General features: G+C 48.4%; 1 protein-coding gene across 1 annotated transcript; it reads right to left on the bottom strand.

Annotated features, from left to right (window-relative positions):
• Window positions 1-1,600: 1,600 nt before the first annotated feature.
• On the bottom strand, window positions 1,601-19,884 carry pcyt1ba (phosphate cytidylyltransferase 1B, choline a). Its single transcript, XM_056299674.1, has 8 exons — window positions 19,791-19,884; window positions 14,627-14,726; window positions 14,013-14,129; window positions 13,627-13,778; window positions 13,261-13,339; window positions 12,488-12,630; window positions 8,661-8,849; window positions 1,601-1,825 (listed from the first exon to the last, which is right to left on the bottom strand). The coding sequence occupies exons 1-8, from the start codon at window positions 19,827-19,829 to the stop codon at window positions 1,601-1,603; spliced, it is 1,044 nt and encodes a 347-aa protein (XP_056155649.1). The 5' UTR covers window positions 19,830-19,884.
• Window positions 19,885-20,918: the final 1,034 nt, after the last annotated feature.

Genomic DNA, 20,918 nt, shown 5'->3' with positions numbered 1-20,918 from the left:
GGGAAACCTCTTGGCCCGGTGGTTGTAAAATATTATTTTCATGGTTTTACAGACATGGATTAAGCATGTTAGACCCTGTAAACCAGGGATGGGCGACCTGGTCCAGAAAGGGCCGGTGTGGGTGCAGGTCTTTGTTCCAACCAAGCAGCGACACACCTGAGTCTACAAATCAAGGTCCTTAGCAAGGACTATTGGTTGACTAGTAGACTCAGGTGTGCAACTGCTTGCCTGGAACAAAGACCTGCACCCACACCGGACCCTTCTGGACCACGTTGCCCATCCCTGCTAAACTGACATGTTTGGGGGGTGGGAGGGTATTTATTAAGGGTCTGTCTTTATGACAGATCTTGTGATTACAGATTAAAATAACTTTCAAGTGTTAGCCAAAATTCAGACTTTTAACGCAGTACTAAACAAAGCTGTAAAAACTCTGGCACTGAAAATCTTTTTTGTTTTTTTGTCTTATCCTGTCGATTTCCAGCGGCTCTTGTCTTGCACTGAAGTTACAGTAGCATTTCTTGCTCCAGATGCTTTCTAATTTCCTACCCTGACCTCAGCTGAGAAGTTCCTTAAAGCCACGATCCCTCCGGGATTAGGTTTGGTGCCTATTGATTGAACCCGACCGTCTTTGTAGGATGGATTTTGAAGTTTGGTCAGAAACACTGGACTGTGTACCGGGATTATAGATCCGTCTAATTTTAGCATCGTTTTTAGACCAGCTGGCAAATCATTCATACCAGAGTAGTGTGGACTGGTTCTTGGTGTGTGTGTGTGTGTGTGTGCGTGCGTGCATGCGTGTGAGACTGCCTGCCATCCCATCCCTGTTTCGGGGGGGCGGTGTTTCTCATTTTTATATGTTAACCGGTAGTACGAATAACGCAAAGTAACAGTGATGACACCAGCTCTTGACTTGAGGCTTCCCCTGTATGAGTCTGCCACACATGCCGGTCACGTCCGTAGCTCTCGTGACTCTGCACCTGCTTACCGATAGAATCGGTCACGTCACAGTGGAATTCAGCAAATCATGGAAAATGCAAGGTGTACCGGGATCCTGTTTATGGCCACGTAGACCTGTAAAACTGGCGTGTAGTAAACAAAAGAGAAGACCAAAAAAAGAGGTGATATTACGAGGAGGCTGTTTCTGAACAGTTTCTGCCTGGAATGGACAATCCAAAGTAGATCAAGCCCTCTAAAAGGATGCTGCGGGGAATTCTACATCCCCAACCCTACTGGAGTAGCAAGCCCCACCAGTGCACATCTCAAAGGGATGTTACATCACACCCTTCCTCCCACCCCGGTGTGTCATAAACACTCGCCCTCCCCATCCTCTCCTTCCACCTGTCTGCTCAGTTGCCCAGACAACAGAGACTGTGATGGCTTCTTGGTGTTTGCGTCTGCAGCACAGAAGCATGTTTTCCATAACCACCCTGTGCTTTGCATAACTTCCTGGAAGATACCAGATTTAGTATCCAGTCCACTGCTGCCAGTGCGTGTATGGGGATGTGAGTGTGAGAGTAAGTGTGTGTGTGTGTGTGTGTGTGTGTGTGTGTGTGTGTGTGTGCTTGCTTGTGTGTGTTGGTATTCCACAGTCTGAGGGTGTCTACTTCTCGTCCTCGTCGCCTTCGCTCATGCTGCTTAAGGAGGCAGACGCTCCTTTTGGGGAGGTGGGGGGCGACGGCCGAGCGTTGTGCCAGCGGGAGGGGGGAGACGGAGGAGAAGGAGAGCGCAACGGCGAAAGCTCCCGCGGAGGGCTGTTGCAAGGTGACTCCCGGGGAGACAGGGCGTAGGAGAGCATCCGCCCGCTGCGCTCCTGGAACACCTGTTTCTGAGGTGGGGGAGCAGAAAATGAGGAAAGGGGTGAAGTCACAACTTGGCCCGCTTGTCTAACATCACAGGGATATGTATACCTCTCAATTTAACTGAGTCACACTGTTAAACTACACAAACTGCATGCTACACTGTTGACCGTTCTTGGGCAAATTATTTATTAGGGCTGGGAATCAGGAGGTCGCTCCTGAGATGATATCACAATTTACTTTAGTGCAGATTCGATGCATGCTGCAATTCTGATCATATAAATTCTGTGAGTCAATATTACAGTTTCTTGTGGCTCCATCCCTTTTTATCTACAATGAAATGTGGAAACTGCAAGAAGCCAAAGAAAATGTATGGCAAAACACATTTATTCTATGTCGTACGTGTTCCGCCCTCTAATGGGTGTTGCTGTTGGTTTACCCTTCGAGGCGCCGACTCGGCACCGAGACGGATCTTTTCTCTCACCACCCAGTCAAATGGTAGGAGCCACACAGCGCCCCACCACCCATCAAAACCCCAGCGTCTCCGCAGCCCGTCTCCCTTTTTCACTCAGCCACCTTGAGTACAGATCGACCATTTTTTTCTCTCTCTCTGTCACCCTCCGGTGTCGCAGTGATGTGTTCTCCTACCAAGACCTGCTGCTCCTGCTCTGCTGACATGTCTTCTCCGCACATCCACCAGACCTGCTGCTCCTGCTCTGCTGACATGTCTTCTCCGCACATCCACCAGACCTGCTTCTTCTGCCTCAGTAGGCGTCACCAGGGCAAAGCCGAGACGTGCGCTGCCTGCCTCGCTGTCCCCCGGGCGGAGCACAACAACAGGCAGAAGTACACAGACTCCTTCTGCCTCTCCCATGCCAGCCAGGTGCCGGCGAGCGAGAAGGCAGTGGACTGCTCTAAACCCTGGGACGAGTATGACGAGGAGGACGACCGTCGTGTCTTCGAAGAAGCCAACCCGGCCTCTCTCAGGAATCAAGAACACTTGGTCCTTTCCCCCGGCCCACAGCAGTGCAACATACAGACAAAAACACATTCAAGAACTACAAGAATACACATCTTCAAACTAACACGTATATCCAAACCACAAAAAAAAAAAAATCGCTGTACAAGGGGTTGATGTCTCTCCCTCAACTTGGAGCCACCGACTGTTCACCGGTACCCTCTTGATGATCTGCCCAGCCTGTTTTCTTGGACTGCCGAGAGGCTAGGTATCCTGCTTCCACTGTCTACTCCCTCTGCTGCTCCCTGGGATGACTTCGTGATCAGCCTTTGTACCCAGCCACGCCGTAGGCCTCGCCCTTCTGGGCTGTGTCCCAAGATGGCACCAATCTTCCACTGCGCACAGCACGAGTGGGCCTCCCTGCTAGGTGCAAAGACCTCAGCTGTGGCTTATGGTCCCTACTGCTCCGTGGAGGGCTGGAAGTGGAACAAGGGAGGGCCTCTTATGGAGGACGCAGTCAGGGCCTGCCTTCTCCCCTCAGCCTCCCTCTGGCCAGGCGGTTGGCCATTACTGCCCAATGACCGCGACCAGTTGACGGCCACCTTTCTTGACCACGCGTAGGGGGAGGGATGGTGCGGGTGGGCCCATTCTTACACTCCCTGCTGAATTGATCATGCTACTGCTTAGAGCTTGCAGCTCGACGTGAGTGCAGCTGTGCAGCCCCCCCCCCCCCCCCCCCCCGGCTAGACATAACTCTGAAGAATGCACTACAGTTCTGCCGGCAACCTTCTTCTTTCAGCGGCATTCTTCAGACTTCCCTTTTCATTCCCGCTGGGTGCACAGTATTGAAGGAGGAAATAACTGCACTTCTTTGCCACAGAGCCGTAACAACTGTTCCCCAGTTGAAGGCACGGAAGGGTTTCTTTCCCCCTGACTTCCTGCTTCCCAAGAAATCGGGGACACGAGACCGATTTTGGATCTGCACATCCTGAACGGCTACATTGCTCGGAGACCATTTCATATGCCGACGGTCAAGCTGCTGTTGGATTGCATCCAGCCGGGTGACTGGATGACTTCCGTAGATCTGATCGACGCGTATTTCCATGTCTCCGTTCTGCCGTCGCAGGAAATGCCTGTGTTTCACGGTGGGGGGACAGATCTATCAAAACACCCATCTCCCGTTCGGTTACTGGCTCTACGTACGTTCTCCAAATGTGTAGAGACGGTGCTGGAGCCACTCAGGGCGAAAGGGGTGAGACTCTTAACTTATATCAACAACTGGCTGATTCTCGCCATGTCACGGCAGGAAGCAGAAGCCCATACAGCCCTGGTCATCCGTCATGACATGCAGCTGGGTTCGCTATCAACTCCACCAAGAGTGCCCTTCAGCTGAGCCGCCAGAGGCCCTACCTTGGTCTGCTTTTGGACTCCCACGCTATGACGATGCGCCAGTGAGTGGTAGCATTGTTTCGGCTGAGTCGACAAATGTTATCGTCGGTCTCGGTGCCGGCAGGGAGTGTCGTGTCTCTCCTCGGGATGATGTCATGGGCTCACCCAGTGGAGCGCCCGGGGCTGCTACACACGGGGATCCTGCAACACTGGTTTGCTTGGGTGGGACTGAACTCAGTTCAAGACAAACAGCAACAGCTCCACGTCCCCGCACTGGCGCAGAGAAATGTGAGATTTCGGGACCCGCCTGGCCATTTTCGCGAGTGAGTTGGCTGCGGTGCGTCCCCCCACTACGTTCAGGTCTTCACAGATGCCTCCCTGGCCGCTGTGGAGGAACCCTCGGCCAGGGAAGCAGGGAGGGCACATAGTCTGGCACTCCTTGCCGCACGAACCTTCTGGCACTCACAGTGGTTCAGAAGGTGCTTCACCGTTTCACTCCTCGCCTGAGAGGAAGGAATTTCATTGTGAGGTCAGACTCCACTACGGCGGTGACTTACAGACGAGGGGGCGTCAGATCCCCGAGCTTCACAGGATGAGGGTTTCCATCCTGATGTGGGCAGAGCGCCATCTTGAAAGCCCGCCGTGCTCCTGGGTCTCTCAATCTGGAGGCAGACAGGCTGTCTAGAGGGGGCTCGCTCCAGGAGGAATGGTGCCTCTCCCCGGACATAGTCGACCAGATCTGGCGTTGTTTCGGGTGACGGGTAGCTGACCTGTTTGCAAGCAGGGAGAACACCAAGTGCCCCCTGTGGTTTTCTCTGAGAGTGACCGACGCACCCCAGTTGGAGGTAGACGCGTCAGCTCACCGAGCGTGGCCTCCTGGACTGCCGTATGCATTTCTGCCCCTGCGGCTGATGATGCTGTTGCTTCACAGGACTCAGACGCAACATCTATCGGTGATAGTTGTGGCACCGGAGAGCCCGGGCACCAGGTGTTTTCCGGACCTGGTTCTGGTGATGGTGGTGGGTCAGTGGCCAGTCCTGGACCTGCCCCATGGCCCTGCAACAGGCAGAGGGTGCGATCCGCTCATGTCCAGTTCCGGCACAGTGCCTCACGGTTTGGAAGTTGAGAGGATGAGCTTGAGCAACACGGGCCTCCCTGAGAGTGGTTGTAACTATTAAGAATGCGCATGCCCCTTCCACCTCCAGGGCTTATTCTCCATGAAGATGGGTTTCTGTGGTCTTGTGTGAGGCCAGGGACCTCAATCCACATTCCTGCCCTTTGCAGGATGTTCTGCTGTTCTTACAGGACCTGTTTGAGGGTGTCCGCCCTGCTTTCATCTTGGGGATATTTGCAGAAGCGATGATAGCGGTTCATGATGGGTTTGGCTGCCTTACAATCAGTAGCCACTTGGTCAAGTACTTCCTGATGGGGGTCTGTATGCTGAGGCCCCCTACTCATTGCCCTGCTCCTCAGTGGGACCTGCAGACGGCTCTGGAGAGGTTGGCTGGCCTGCCGTTTGAGCTGCTTGGCCAGGCGGACTTGTAGTTTATATCTATCAAGATGACTATCAGTGGCGGCTGGTGCTAAAAAATTTTTTTTGGGGGGGGGGGCAATTTACCTTGGCGCAGCACACCTGACAGCTGCATTAATGTCCACACAGTCACAGAGTTATTAAGAAGCACAGTGTTGCCTATAGATTTTATCAGGGCTCGTAGACAGTGCATGATTGACAGTCGAGACGAGGCGTGGTGGTGGGTGTGAACATGATTGACTGCCATGAGAATTGTCCAATCACATTAGATCAAAAAATATTAAAACGATATCAGTTCGCTGCTAATAAAAGGGGGAGTGTCTGGGGCGCACAGAGCTGCTCCCCATGGAAAATCTGAAGAAACCAGTCAGACAGCAGCCTCAGGTCACCTGCTCGCCACAAGTTTGAGGGCTTACATAAGGTATGGTTTGGCCGGCGCCCCTCACCCAGGAAGTATATGTATTCAGACAGGAATCCCCCAAATACCTTTTGAACCAATATTTAATGGCTGCTGACAGATGCTCACAGACTGAAAAACACTTTTATTTCATAATCATTTGCTTATTCAACTAAATTATATTTAACATGTTTAAGTAGATTTTCATCTCTTGATGTTTGAAGGGGGCGGCGCCCCAGCGCCCTGGACTGGCCAGCCGCCACTGATGGCTATTCTCTTGGCTCTTACTTCAGCCAAGAGGGCAAAGGATCTGTGTGCTTTGTCAGTACATCCCTCCTGCATGTCTGTCAGCGGCGACAAGGAGTCGGTGGAATTGCGCCCCAACCCATCCTTCCAGCCAAAGGTCATCACCTCCTCATTAAGGTCGAGGGGCATCCATCTGAGAGCCTTTTTTCCTCCCGCTGACAATGACAAGGAGGAGGAGCGCCTCCACACCCTGTGTGTGGTAAGGGCACACACCTGTGTCCTGTGTGTGGAGCACTCGGCGGCAGTCAGGAAATCTGACTGACTGTTTGTCTGCCACCGTGGGCGGGCTCAGGGGGCTCCTCTGTCAGCGCGCGGCTCGCCCACATGATGTGTGATGCAATTCGCAAGAGTTATGATGCTATGGGCTGCCCCGCCCCTGTGGGCCTCAGGGCGCACTCTACTAGGGGCATTGCATCCTTGATGGCACTTTTTAGGGCACTGTCAGTGGAGGACATCTGCTTGGCGGCTTTCTGGTCCTCCACTTCAACCTTCATGCAGTCATATTCCAGGGATTTGACGGCTGACTCGGTGTCCCTTGTGCTGTTAGGTGCACAATCAAGGGGAGCTCGTCTTCAGTCCGCGGTGCCAAGCTCTCGACAGGTTGTTGCAGTAGGGTACGAGACCCTCAGGTGGGGCAGTGCTCGGCTGCTGGACTGCTGTTGTGGTGCAGTACGGTACGAGACCCTCAGAGGGGGCAGTACTCGACTGTTGGACTGCTGCTGTGTAGGGTGTGATGTCGGCTGGTATCCGATTAGTGTCAGTGGGGCCCAGCTGGGGGTACATTCATCCCTAACGGCCCTCGCCTTAGGTGTGAACCAATAGCAAAGCCCTTTAGAGGGCAGAGCAGGTGCAACATAGAAATAGTAGTTACCCTGGATGTAACTCCAGTTCTATGTTGTTGCTGAGTTCAAAGGGAGATGAGCTGCAGAGACGCAGGGGTTTTATAGGTGGTGGGGTGCTGTGTGTCTCCTATCACTTGACTGGGGGATGAGAGAAAAGATCTGCCTCAGGTGCCGAGGTGGGGCCTTGAAGGGTAAAGCCCGTTAGAGGGCAGAGCATGTACTCATAGAACTAGAGTTACATCCAGGCTAACTACGATTTTTCAGCTCCATATGTTAAAAAAGCTTAAACAATGAGCAATGCTTCCCTGGGTAAACATTCAAACTGTTCCAATTCAGGCATTCAGATACAGAAATCCTTACATCAGACCTCACAGCATCTGTTCATTATGCTTCACCAATGCAATTTTAGGGGATGTGTTGTGACAATAAAACTGTCATGACTAGCTATCGGGACTTTACACTGAATCTGTTATTTTCTCCGGACCTCTATTGTGTATCCCCCCGTGTCTAACCTGCCTCCGAACCAACTAACAGGTAAACTAACAGATAACAAATCGCTCATTGCGTAAGTGTTGTATTATTCCATTATCGCTATGTTCATTATCTGGTTAACAGTGGAGGGGAAAGCTAAGCAATTGAAAAAAGTGTTAAGAAAGGGTGTTTTCACTCTTCATTGGTTTAATGTAGTATTAAGGACCGTGGAGCGGTTTGCCACTTAGCACAGTTTGCTTGGGCAGGTGAGAACACAGCAATCCCACTAAGATGTGGACCAGAACAAGTGGACTGAGACCAGGTTGATTTGGTGGTCTTGGTGAGGTTTTGAGAAAAAAAAAAACCAAACACCTTGAGCGGTTTATTAGGAGTTGGAATGTGATCCGATCCGGTTCCTGCCCAACTATGGGAGGCGCTGTACATTATTGGTCAAAGGATCTGTGAACTACTGGTTAAAACGAGGTCTTTGTCTTTGCACTGTGGCTACTGTAGTTTCTGTGAACCAGTACAAGCTTACTGAACTTTGGCATCCTGTTATGTAATGTACAACCAAACAAATAACAGTTGCCAAAGTGATAATGTACAAAGCAGGCAATTTTGATCCTCTGTGTTTGTTCATTAGCAGAACAGTGTTACTGTCAGCACCAGATTATTTCCTGATAAAGGATAGACGGCTCTCATGTAGCTTTTATCGCTACATTATGTCTCTCTTGAAATATTGCAGTGTGAAACTTGACCACACTGATGAGGAAATGCAACATTCTAACAAATTATTCGATACGAAATTGGAAAATACAGCAATTTAACAACTTATTCAATGGGAAAACGCAACAATATAGCTACTCGCAGTTGCAATATTGTGTTTATAAGAGTATGTGACATCCCGCGACCCTAATTAGGATAAGCGTTTTGGATAATGGATGGATGGACGAAGATGTGACAGACTTACCCAGGTCCCGTCGGGACCAAAGAGTTCTAGGAAGTTGCCGATGAACTCTCTGGATTTCTCCTCCCACTTCTGGATGAGGTCGTGGCTCTTCTCCTCCACCCTGTACACAAAGTGTTTGCTCTTCTCCTCCACGTTGCGGACCTTCTCTTTCATACGGTCCACTTGGTTTTGTAGCCGGTACTTTTTCTCCTGGGTGAATCAAATGAACCGTTAAGGCGATGTTACAGCTCTCACAAAAGAGGAACTTTTTTTAACTCCTGGAATCTAAATTAGTATTTCAGTCACACCCCTTGCATCCAGATTTGTCTAAGGACGGGATGTTGTGTTGCCGTAAAGCCCCTTGAGGTAAATTTGTTATTTGTTATATTGAGCTATACAAATAAAGTTGACTTGACTTAATGCAGTGGGTCCAAGCTCCGATCCTGAGGGCCCACGGTCACTGTTGGTTTTCTACTCTGCCAGCTATCGGTCCATCTAATCAAGGAGCTTTTAGACGAGGCACAACATGTGAATGTAATTATCTACCTGGAAAAACAGACAGCTAGCGGTGCTGAAGGGTCCCAAGGGCCGAAATCAAGAAACACCGCTCTAGTCGTGTTACATCAGGTTGATCCGAAGTCTGCAACCCACTTTTGTTTAACATCTAGTCTTAAAGTACCACCGTGAATCGCTGATTTAAAATCACCTTAATTTACCTCAAGATTATTTCACCCAGTCAGTTGGAAGTGCCTTTTTTGGAGTAATTTTCACATCAAACCTTCCCCAAGTCTCAACATTATGTAACAAGCCCAGGCGTTGCCTAGTAACAGCGGGACCGAAGGGAGTGCAAAGTGGTTGTGTAGCAGTGTTTGAGGGGTGTGTAGTACGCTTGGGAATATTGTGACGGAGCTGGTTTAGCAAGTAAACCAATATTTCAACAACAGCACAAGTGGTACCGGGATGAGTGAGATGAAGAGAAAAGCAAAGGAATTTGTTAAATGTTGGCACTACAAGATGTAGATTCATCGCTGGACTACAACTTCTGGGTGGCTTCAAGACCCCCAAACGGGCTGTGCTACGCAGATAACTAGTTGCTAACGACTAGCTGCTAACAACTAGCGGTCACAGTAGTCAGTGACTGCTGTGACCAATGACTAATTCACCAAATTATGGGAGAACTTGACTATATTACGTGCTAAACCGAGGACAGACAGCTTCTTGCCAACGCTATGCTGGACTTGTTGGTCCAGCAAAGAACAGTATGCAAAGGCCAAAAGGTGGTAATATAGTTGTTGTTTTTTAGCATCACTGCTCCATGGCTAATTGCTTTAGCCTGCTTTTAGCCTTCATAAACTTTCACTTTACCAAGCATCAAAAATACTGTAATTGATGGCCGCCGCCATCAGTATTGCCATGGCAACGCTACTTCTCAAACGAGTATTGCCTGGCAATACTGCTTTTCCACAGGCCATCGTTCAACAGGCCTTTAATTCATTTAGAAGACTTGAGTAAGCTGTAATGAAAACCTCATGTTGTGTAGTGCGGAGTCTGATTGTATCGGCTGCGATATATGAAAACATTGACTGCATCAATATGACGTTACGCCATTTGAGAGCCTGTGCACGACTACCGCGGCGGTGTGCGGGCGCCGTGCTGCAGTAGACGGCTGTAACATTCCTCTCTGCCACCGCCCGACCGCCATGCAGCTCGGGGGAAGAGAAGTGCCGACTGATCGTATCAAACGTCATCTAGCTAGACTTCAAGTCATAGCTGAGATGTGTACATAAAAACAAGCACATTTTTCATTATTATCAGTTGTCATATCTCTGACTCAAGTATTGCTGCATGCGTTCCTCCGTTTCTAACATTAAGTGGTCCAGACAAGTACTGTCAGCTGCTGCTGAGACTTAATCCACAATGCAGACAGTATGCTAAATACAGGTGAAGAGGGACACTACGTTTCATTATCTTTATCTTTATGTGGATATACCTCCATTACTAAAAATCACCTCTAACGTTATTATAAGTGTCCGTAGCGCTGACATTTAAGCCATTTGGAATTGGATCCGTCCATCCATTATCCAAGCCGCTTATCCCAATCGTCTTTTTCAATGTCGGTGTCTTTTTCAGAGTCATAGGGCATCAGATGCCATAGGTCGTGGTCCAGTCATTCCACCAAACATACGCTGTGACAGGACTCTCACTTCAGCTCACACAGTCAGACAGACAGAGGTAGATGTCTCAAGGTTTTGGATTTTATCCTTTTCCTTCCACTTAATGTGACACAATACTAGTTCAAGTTGGTCACAAACGTTTCCTCCCACAGTCCAAAGACATGTAGGTCAGGTGACTCGGCCGTATTAAATTGTCCCTAGGTGTGTGTGTGTGTGTGTGTGTGTGTGTGTGTGTGTGGTCCCTGTGATGGCCTGGCGGCCTGTCCAGGGTGTCTCCCCGCCTGCTGCCCAATGACTGCTGGGATAGGCTCCAGCATCCCCGTGACCCCGATTGGAATTGGATCATAATTTAAAATGATGCAAATTGTAAATTATCAGTAAGTGTCCCACTTTACCTGTATTCACCCTTTTTTTTCCCTAAAGATTTTTTTTTTTGTTGCCATTTTCTTCCTTTTATTAGACAGTGATAGTAGAGAGACAGGAAGGGCAGGGGAGAGAGGGGGTGACATGCAGCAAAGGGCCCGGGCCGGATTCGAACCCAGGCCATCGCGGTAAGGACTTAGCATTATGTGATACGCACTCTTCCAGGTGAGCCATCGGGGTGCCCCTCACCCTTTTTAGATATTATTATTGTGACAATTGTCTTAATTGGGGTTCATGCTTCTTGGCCACCCTATAGAGATTTGGGTTCACCAACCATCGTAAAAACAAAAAATCTGGGGGAAGTTTTACAGTGCAGTGATATGACCCATAACTACATTGTTAAAATATTTCACATTTAAACATACAATAACCACACAGTACAAAAACAGGCAGCTTTATGAGTCCTTTATCTAATGCCCACACCATGTTGTGCTTGGTGAGAAAGTTTGGCAGCACTACTTTTACACTGTTAAAGGCACCTTTGCTGTGACTACCACCAGCATCAGGCTGGAGGATGCTGAATATGGAGCTGCCAGGGAAGAGGAGCAGAGGAAGGCCGAAGAGGAGGTTTATGGATGTGGTGAGGGAGGACATGCAGGTGTGACAAAGGAAGGTGCAGAGGACAGGAAGCGATGGAAACGGATGATCCGCTGTGGCGCCCCCTACCTGGGGCAGCCGAAAGTAGTAGTAGTAGTAGTATCAGTGTTTACTAGGCCGTGATAAGAAGTGTTATCCCTGTAGGCCGTAACTTCCACTGTATAACAAAAATTCCAAACCGGAGAAACAGAAGACCTACGACACGTTTGCCCCGCCGTTAGGAACACAGAATTAGGCAGCCCACAGCCAGATAGCTCGTGCTTCTGCATTGCAATCTCACACATGCACATTGTGCCGTGAGCGAGGCGCGTGGAGAAACAATAAAATGCCTTTGAAAAAGAATGCGCAGGGGCATTCCCGATGAGACCGGTTGGTGGGACAAAAATTCCAAAATACTGAAGCAGGAACTGCTGAGCTAACTTAAAAAAAAAAACCCAGCTATACTGGGGCTAAAGCTGGTTTAACTTTAAGACAGGGAAGCCACAGTTTTGAAATGATTTATTGACGAAACGATTAGTTGCTTTGTTATTTCTTTACCACAGCAACGCGGTAATAATGTCACCAGGCGTTTAAATAAGCTAAGTTGAACTTTTATTTTGGAAAAGGGCTCCTCTTTTTTTGTTCGAATAGGCACCCAGGACAGATCCCTCTTACGTTGATGTAGCTGACATTGAGCTCTTTGGCAGTGTAGCCACGCTGGAGATTGCGGCGGGCATAGACGTCGTAGTCCCTGACGATTCGGGTGATGAGATCAGAGGTGGAGATGCCCTCTGTCCGCTGGGTAGGCACAAACATGCCTGATTGGATACACACAAAAACACACACTCACAATTAGAGGACATCTGATGTCTACTTTTTTGGGGGGGGGGGGATTTCCCCCCTCTTTTCTCTCCAATTGTATCCGGCCAATCACCCCACTCTCCCGAGCCGTCCCGGTCTCTGCTCCACCCCCTCTGCTGATCCGGGGAGGGCTGCAGACTACCACATGCCTCCTCCCATACATGTGGAGTCGCCAGCCGCTTCTTTTCCCCTGACAGTGAGGAGTTTCGCCAGGGGGACGCAGCGCGTGGGAGGATCACGCTATTTCCCCCAGTTCCCCCGAACAGGCGCCCCGACCAGCCAGAGGAGGCGCTAGTGCAGCGACTAGGACGCATACCCACATCCGGCTTCCCACCTGCAGACACGACCAATTGTGTCTGTAGGAACGCCCGACCAAGCCAGAGGTAGCACGGGGATTCGAACCGGCGATCCCTATTTTGGTATGCATCGGAATAGACCGCTACACTACCCGGACGCTGATCTGATGTCTACTTTTATTTAACTCCCCCCCCCCCCCCCCAACACCAGAAACACACAAATACACATATTATCAGCTTATACCTCCAGGGAAAGCTACTGTGTTCTGCATGAAGGGCACACACACTTACCTGCCTCCTTGATGTGTTTGTATACATCCTCAGTTCCTGCTGAGGAGTACGGGATATCGTCATGAGCTACAAAATCGATCTGAGAAGCAAAAGGACGTGAACTTTATCACAGTAAGTACTGAGCTAGCAGGCAGCCACAATATAAAAAGCTCTCGCGGCGAGAAATATAGCTAACTTGAGTGAGACACAGAAGCAGGATGCATTAGCGTGTCCAGATGGAGCCCACAGGAAAGAACTGCCCCGTAAATACAAGCGCACACGTACTGGCCACACTCTGTCCCACGCAAACACACAGTCACATGCATAAACTACAAAGCGTCACAGCTAGGCACAGTCAGACAAACACACACACCACACACCACACACCTTGTGTTTTTCAAGGAAGTCTGGTGTGAGCGTCCAGGGTGCGTCTCTCACCACCTCGTCCACATAGCGACAGTGTCTTAGTGCCTCGTAGCGTTCGTCCTCCGTCATGACCGTGAACCCCTTGTACTTATGGGTCAGCTCATCACTGCACACTTCAGCGAGCATGGAAGAACATGCAAAACACGGGTTAGCCACGGGAGTTACAGAGACGCGTGTGAACTTGTAGATTCCTGTGTTTTACCTCAAAGGACCAGTGCTGTGCACAGAGGTGAGCTGTCACATCCGTTGAAAGCAAATGTAAAGCATACATTTCATGTGTTTCTGGGGTATGCACGTGTAGATAAATGTAAGGGCGCCATGCCATGCCTGCGTCTTGTCAGGCTTACCTCCAACTATCAGATAAGTGTTGGGGAAGAGGTTCTTGGCCTGCATGAGCGCTCGAGCATGGCCGGAGTGGAACAGGTCAAAGATGCCATCTGCATAGACTCTGACTGGCCGGTCCACTGACAACACACAGCGTGTGACAGCATGGTCAGAAATAAACATCGCCATGATGACAACCGTGACGCTTAGGTGTGGGGACGAGGACGGAGATATCGATTTATTCATGGACACCAACATGTGCTCAGAAAGAAACCTAAATGTTATAGACGCTGTTGTGTTAGCAGTTTCTGACTTTGGTAGAGGAGGTCCAATGAAAGAGTATCATTATTAGTAGTAGTACTCAGACCACTAGTAGTAGTAGTAGTTGTTGTCAAAGAAGTTTCAGTGCTATCTTAGAAGTTGCAGAGCAGCCGTGGTAATAGTTATTGTTAGACATATTATAAACACAGGGTTTGGGTTTTCACAGTGACAGGAGAGGTCAAGCAACAGGGGGCTGAGTAAGTAAGAGAACACCATGGTTGGAACAGGAGAAAGCAAAACATGGAAGAAGGCAGAGCCAGACGGAGATATATACTGAAAAGAGAGGGACCGGGACACAGAGTGTGCGGAGGCATACCTGGGGTCCCTTTGCGGGCTTGGGCAATGGTAAGTCTCTCATGAGGGGCACGACAGTCACAACTGGTCTCCTTGGCGAAGATGGCTGGCTCAGTCAGAGTCTGAGAGAGGGAGCGAGAGAGGGAGAGAGAGGGAGAGAGGGAGATGGAATTACTTTCAGCTCTCCTGGGCCAGACTAACACGAGTACCTTAAGAAAAGCAGTGGCCCTTTATTTGCATGTTACCTTGGTTTATGCTTTATCTCACTGAAAAAAAAAACCTTGCTGGAAAATTTTCTTTAAGACCAGGTAAGAAAATCACAGAAAGTTGAGTCAGTTCATCTGGACACACTGTTTATTTTTTTAATTTAAGTTTTTATTGAGTTTCTTTAAGGAAAATTAATACAAATGAACGAGTACAAAAGAAAATGTTTTATACATATTTATATAAACAAGAACTAAAACAGCAATGACTTAACGGAGGCACAGCATCATCTCTGCAGCGTTCGTGACATGAATGCTTCAAAGGTCCGTCAGCACATCATTACTTCTTGAAGGAGCCACCAAGTGACCCGTTCTACAACTCGGACCTGGAAACCGAAAACAAGTTCCCGTGGCAAAATAAGAGCGCGGGCTAGAGCAAATGCTCGTTTGGAGATCTCGGATAAATGCGACCTGTCAAATATGCAGTTTTTTTCCCCCGCTTTACAGCCAGCGTACATACACAGATGAATAATCTTGGTACAAACAGCTACACATCAAGGATTACTTTCATGTTTTGGTGTTTTGCTTTGGGACGGCAATGCAGAGAAATGTTTCATCCCTCATCTAAGTGACCTCTTCAGTCTCAGCTGACTGCAGGCATCCCACCCTTACCAACAATACAAGGAAGGAGACTCCTTGAGTGATAGAGGACATGGCGCTGGGACCAGAGAGAGACAAAAAAGGAAAGTAAAAAGATGGAGGGAGGGGGGGGGGCAGTAGTATTAATGTCCCTGTCCTAGTGGCACACTACGTGTCTCCCTCCCCAGCCCAGTCCGGTCACAGTAAGGTCCATCGCAGCATGGACGGGAGCTGAAACCAAGTCCTTCCTGGCACTATCGATCGTAAGACTGGAAGAGCTGCACTCAGCGCTATTGATCCCTGTGTGTGTGTGCATAATAGTATGCGTGAGTAAAAAAAAAGAGGGAAAACAGCTGCTATTGATCTCTTGTTTAGGGCCCCTAAGGAATGAACAAAACAAAAATTAGGAGGAAGACAGAGATGTAGCCGGTTGAATGTAGGTGTCTGTTTTGTCAAAGCAGACATTTGCAACACAATTCTTATTCCAGTTCAGTCAGTTGTATCCAAATGATGTTAACTGTACGTGAGGTGGGTAGATAAATAGACAGAGACATACAGACAAGACAGATAGATGCAATTCTGGTCAGCATTATTGGCGCCCCTGAATCTTAAGTATGTCATGTGCAATAAGAAAAAGAGCTTAGAAAAAAACAGCTTTGGTCTTTGCACACTCATGTGTTTGATAGAGAACTGCACAGGCTAAAACAGTGACAACTTTATACACAGGAGGAAAAACTATGGGAACATTGTTATGATACGATTATTGGCACCCCTTTGAGGAACTCAAATCAGTTGGGAGGAAAAGAACCACATTACACTCACCTGTGGTAAAGTCAGTGCTCCCATGACTTGAATTAACCAATGAATGACGATGGTCCCCAGCTGGGTCGCTTGGGCAAGGGTGTCTGGTGTCCAGACCCAAAACACCTGAGCACCCCGGGGTCATTACTGACGACGTGTCCAGGTTGCACCACATGGTGTATTAAAGAACATGGCTTTAGTGCTTAAAGAGGCCACTTTTTATCCCCCCCCCCACACACACACAGTGGTGAAGACAAGAGAGCTGTCTGAGCACATCAGAAACGCTGTTATCACTAAGCACAAAAACGCTAAAGGGGACAAGGCCGTCGCCAAACACCTCGGCATCCCTGTTTCAACAGTTTGCAAGGTTATTAAGAAGTGTGCTACTCATGGAACTGTCAAGAACCTCCCAGGACATGGCAGAAAGGGGGAAATTCATGACCAACCTCCCAGGACATGGTAGAAAGGGGAAAATTCATGACCAACCTCCCAGGACATGGCAGAAAGAGGAAAATTCATGACCAACCTCCCAGGATATGGCAGAAAGGGGAAAATGCATGACCAACCTCCCAGGACATGGCAGAAAGAGGAAAATTCATGACCAACCTCCCAGGACATGGCAGAAAGAGGAAAATTCATGACCAACCTCCCAGGACATGGCAGAAAGAGGAAAATTCATGACCAACCTCCCAGGACATGGCAGAAAGAGGAAAATGCATGACCAACCTCCCAGGATATGGCAGAAAGGGGAAAATTCATGACCAACCTCCCAGGATATGGCAGAAAGGGGAAAATTCATGACCAACCTCCCAGGACATGGCAGAAAGAGGAAAATGCATGACCAACCTCCCAGGATATGGCAGAAAGGGGAAAATGCATGACCAACCTCCCAGGACATGGTAGAAAGGGGAAAATTCATGACCAACCTCTCAGGACATGGCAGAAAGGGGAAATTTCATGACCAACCTCCCAGGACATGGTAGAAAGAGGAAAATGTATGACCGAAGTCTTCGAAGGTTGGTTTGAACTATGGAAAAAAACACCACGTGAAACATCCAAAGACCTTAAGGCTGACCTGGAGCAATCTGGAGTGATGGTTTCAGCCTGTGCCATTTGGCACACACTAAACCAAGAAGGGCTTTATGGGTGAAGGCCAAGGGGGACCCCACCACTGAAGGAAAGGCATGAAAAGGCATGACTGATCCTTGCCAAAACCTGCCTAAACAAACCAGAGTCCTTCTGGAAAAATGTTCTATGGACAGATGAAACCTGAAAAGTAGAGCTCTATGACAATGCAGACCAGCGATATTATAGGTGACGAAATGAGCACATAAGGAAAAGAACAGCCTATGTACAGATAAACATGGTGGAGGATCCATAATGTTGTGGGGCTGTTTTGCCGCCTCTGCTACTGGAGGCCTTGAACGTATTAAAGGAATCATGAAATCAGAGGATTACCGAGGCATTTTAGAGCAAAATGTCCTACCCAGTGTAGAAAAACTAGGTTTGGTTCAAAGATCATGTGTCCTCCAGCAGGATAAGGACCCAAAGCACACACCCGAAAGCACAAAAGAATGGTTGGAAAGGGAAAAATTGGACTGATTTGAACTGGCCAGCAATGAGTCCTGATCTCAATCCAACTGAAAATCTTTGCAGTGAGTGGAAATCTGCCATGGGAAAAGAAATCCTGCAAACACTGAAGAGCCTGAACAAATTACAATGGAGGAGTGGGAGAAACTGCCAGCACACAGGTGCAAAGAAGCTCATAGATGGCCACAAGAGACATTTGGAGGCTGTCATTGTTGCCAAAGGTGCAGCCAAATATTACGCAAGGGTGCCTTTAATGATGTCCAGGTCATGTTTTATGTTTACTCTTTGAAATCACTGCATGAAACTTGAAAATGCATCCTTTTTTGTTGAATAACTTTGGACATCCTATTGAAAATATTCTGATGATACAGAGCTGGTACATTTCAGTTTATTTCTGGAGCTATTTTACATGATATACGAAAAAGACCAGGGGTGCCAATAATGTTGAGCAGAACCATCGATAGATAAGGTTCATACATAAATACAAACATAAAAAAAAAACAGAAAGTGCACACGAGAGAGAGAAAAGAAAGACGCAAAGAGGTGGCACGTTTATGAAAGTGATCCATCTACAGAATCTCATTCGCACCACGAGGAACAGAATCAAAACAGAAAAGCTAGCCGGAACCGAGAGGCTGTAGGAAAAAAAAAACCATTTTATCAATTTATTTTTCACCCATTTCCACCGAAAGTAAGACACTGATCATCATAGGATTAAGAATGAAATTAAAAAGCCTCAACGAGCGAGTCAGAAAACGGTAGTAAAGCAATTAGGATTTCCCGTAGAAACAAAAGCAGCGTCAGGAAAACCCGCTTGCTAGTTGCAGGTAGCCGCAACAGATGTCTGCTGCAGAGGACTAAACGTTATCATGGAAATAATGAGCGGAGTTGCACTCCAGACCATGACAGAAAGCTGTCTTTTTCACCATTGCAAAGACATTTGTTGACTGAGAATTTCAGTGCCAACCATATTAAAACATTTAGCTCTCGGTCTCTTGGACTGCCCATCTATGAGACAACGATTCACCTTTTGATTACGGATACGGTGGGGCCACTGGAGCTGTACCAAAAGACAATGCTCAATACACTATGGGCCGAATGTAGTGCAGCAAGGACGATGCACCGAGTTAACATCACTACCCATGATTCCCTAGACAACAAGGACATGGGGGGAAGTCAGATAGTCAACAAAGAGCAGATGGCAAAGCTTAGGAGGACTTATAGAGAACCAGCCAGCAGTGGGCAGCCTATCAGGATGACCATGGTGAGCATGCACAGTAAAGCCCACTCTGGCACATGCAATGAACATCTGCTGTATTAAGGATTAACCGGGGGGGGGGGGAGAGGAACACTAAGAATGGGGGCTTTGAATAAATAATAGTAGCTACAAACAGACGGTGGCACAGCGAGAGGAGAGGCCCAAAGGAGAGAAAATACAAGGTGGAGACAGACATGGCTTGCTTGAGGAGAGCGAGAAGCGTGAACGGGAGGGAGAATTAATATACAGAGAAAGATAAAGGGTACGAAATATCCAGGGGGAGAGAACATAGAGCGCCCTGCATCATCCCCCCTTTCCTCTGTCCTTGCGGCCAGCATCCCTTGACCGGGACGTTCCTGCTGGGCTGTCAGTGTCGAGAGTGTCCTCTTCACAATCTCACACACACACACACACACACACACAAGTACACTAGTAGCTTGCTGAAAGCTAACCTCCATTGTCTTCACATCTTTTATACAACCCCTCCACACCCATGTTCATCCACACTGCCCACTCACCATTGCGAGCATCTCAGGGGGGCACATGGTAGAGGGTATCCGTTTTGTAACTGCAGCTACAGCAGGGTCCTTTGTCTCAGCTTCTCCTTGCACGCTCAGCACAGACGTACATGCACAACCACACTCACACACACACTCACACACACACACACACACACACACACACACGAAACCTACCGTCCGCGGATGTGGACAGGTGTGTTCAAGCTCCTCCATTATTCCCAAAGAAGACCCATAGGATGCGGCTCTTGTCCCCCCCCCCGGTATGTGACTCAGCATCACAGTGAGACGACGACGATGATGCCTCCCTCCCTCCCTCCCTCACACTCTTGCCTCTTTCTCCTCCCTCTATACCCCCGCCCGCCCTCACCCTGTGCGCCTCTGCACCCCCCTACTCCCCTCCTCCTCCTCCCTTTAGTGGAGCAGTCTCCTGCTCGCAGATCAGCAGCGGGCAAGTGTCTCGGATGGAAAAGAGGAGAGAGCTGAAAGAAGGGAGCGGTGAAGGAGAGGAGGAGCTCCAATCAGAAGGAGGCTGCGGCAGGGCCTATTTGCATGAGCGGTTTGGATTGGAGGAGTTGCACATAACACCATCAGTGAGAAACGGCACACAACATCACCGTGTACGTCATGATTGGTCTAATTCAACGTATCGATGTATTGTGGACCTGCTAATTCTTCTGGGGAATATTCATTATTCGCACATCCAAATCTACCAACTGAAAGCCCCCCCCCGTTTCACTTGTTGGACACTGGTCTTAAAAAGCCAGTTGAGTGAGAATGTAATGGCAGCAGAAAAAGAACCCCAATACTAACAATGCAAATATATTTCCACTGTAATATGTGTGTCCTCTGGTGTCCTTTTTACTGCTGTACCTCTTTATGCATTTTCTTTTCTTGCATTTCACAGTTTTTCAAATTGCAATGCTTTCAGAATCAGAATCAGAATCAGAATCAGAATCATCTCCATGTATGTTTGCACATCCAAGGAGTTTGACTCCGGTTTAGCGGCTCTCGATGGACTTGCACGGAATGACAACACAGCAATCTTCAGGAATATACACAAGGACTGACTTTATACTACAGGTGAGAGAAGTCTTGGTCTATATGTCTGCCCCGTGTAACTACTTCTGATGCAAGCTATATTATCTGATCGTAAAATAATCAGCAAAATAGGTATTTCATGACTGGTCTATTACTCGTCCCATTTATTTTCTTATCATTATTGAACAGAGGGTAATTAGTATTAATGCCAATTATAGCCAGCAGGTGCACTTGATAGACACGAATGCAGGGTTTTGACTGGCA

The sequence above is a fragment of the Lampris incognitus genome, chromosome 19 (assembly GCF_029633865.1).
Source record: "Lampris incognitus isolate fLamInc1 chromosome 19, fLamInc1.hap2, whole genome shotgun sequence".
NCBI classification, from domain to species: Eukaryota; Metazoa; Chordata; class Actinopteri; order Lampriformes; family Lampridae; genus Lampris; species Lampris incognitus.
Note: the sequence above shows the minus strand (reverse complement) of the source record. Positions and strands in the feature narration are given on the sequence as shown.

Excerpts from the sequence above, each read along its gene's own strand:
- pcyt1ba (XM_056299674.1), bottom strand. The coding sequence starts at position 19,829 with ATGGAGGAGCTTGAACACACCTGTCCACATCCGCGGACG. Across the intron at positions 14,727-19,790 it reads CCTGTCCACATCCGCGGACG|ACTCTGACTGAGCCAGCCAT; the intron begins GTAGGTTTCGTG and ends TCCCTCTCTCAG. Across the intron at positions 12,631-13,260 it reads CAAACACATCAAGGAGGCAG|GCATGTTTGTGCCTACCCAG; the intron begins GTAAGTGTGTGT and ends GTATCCAATCAG.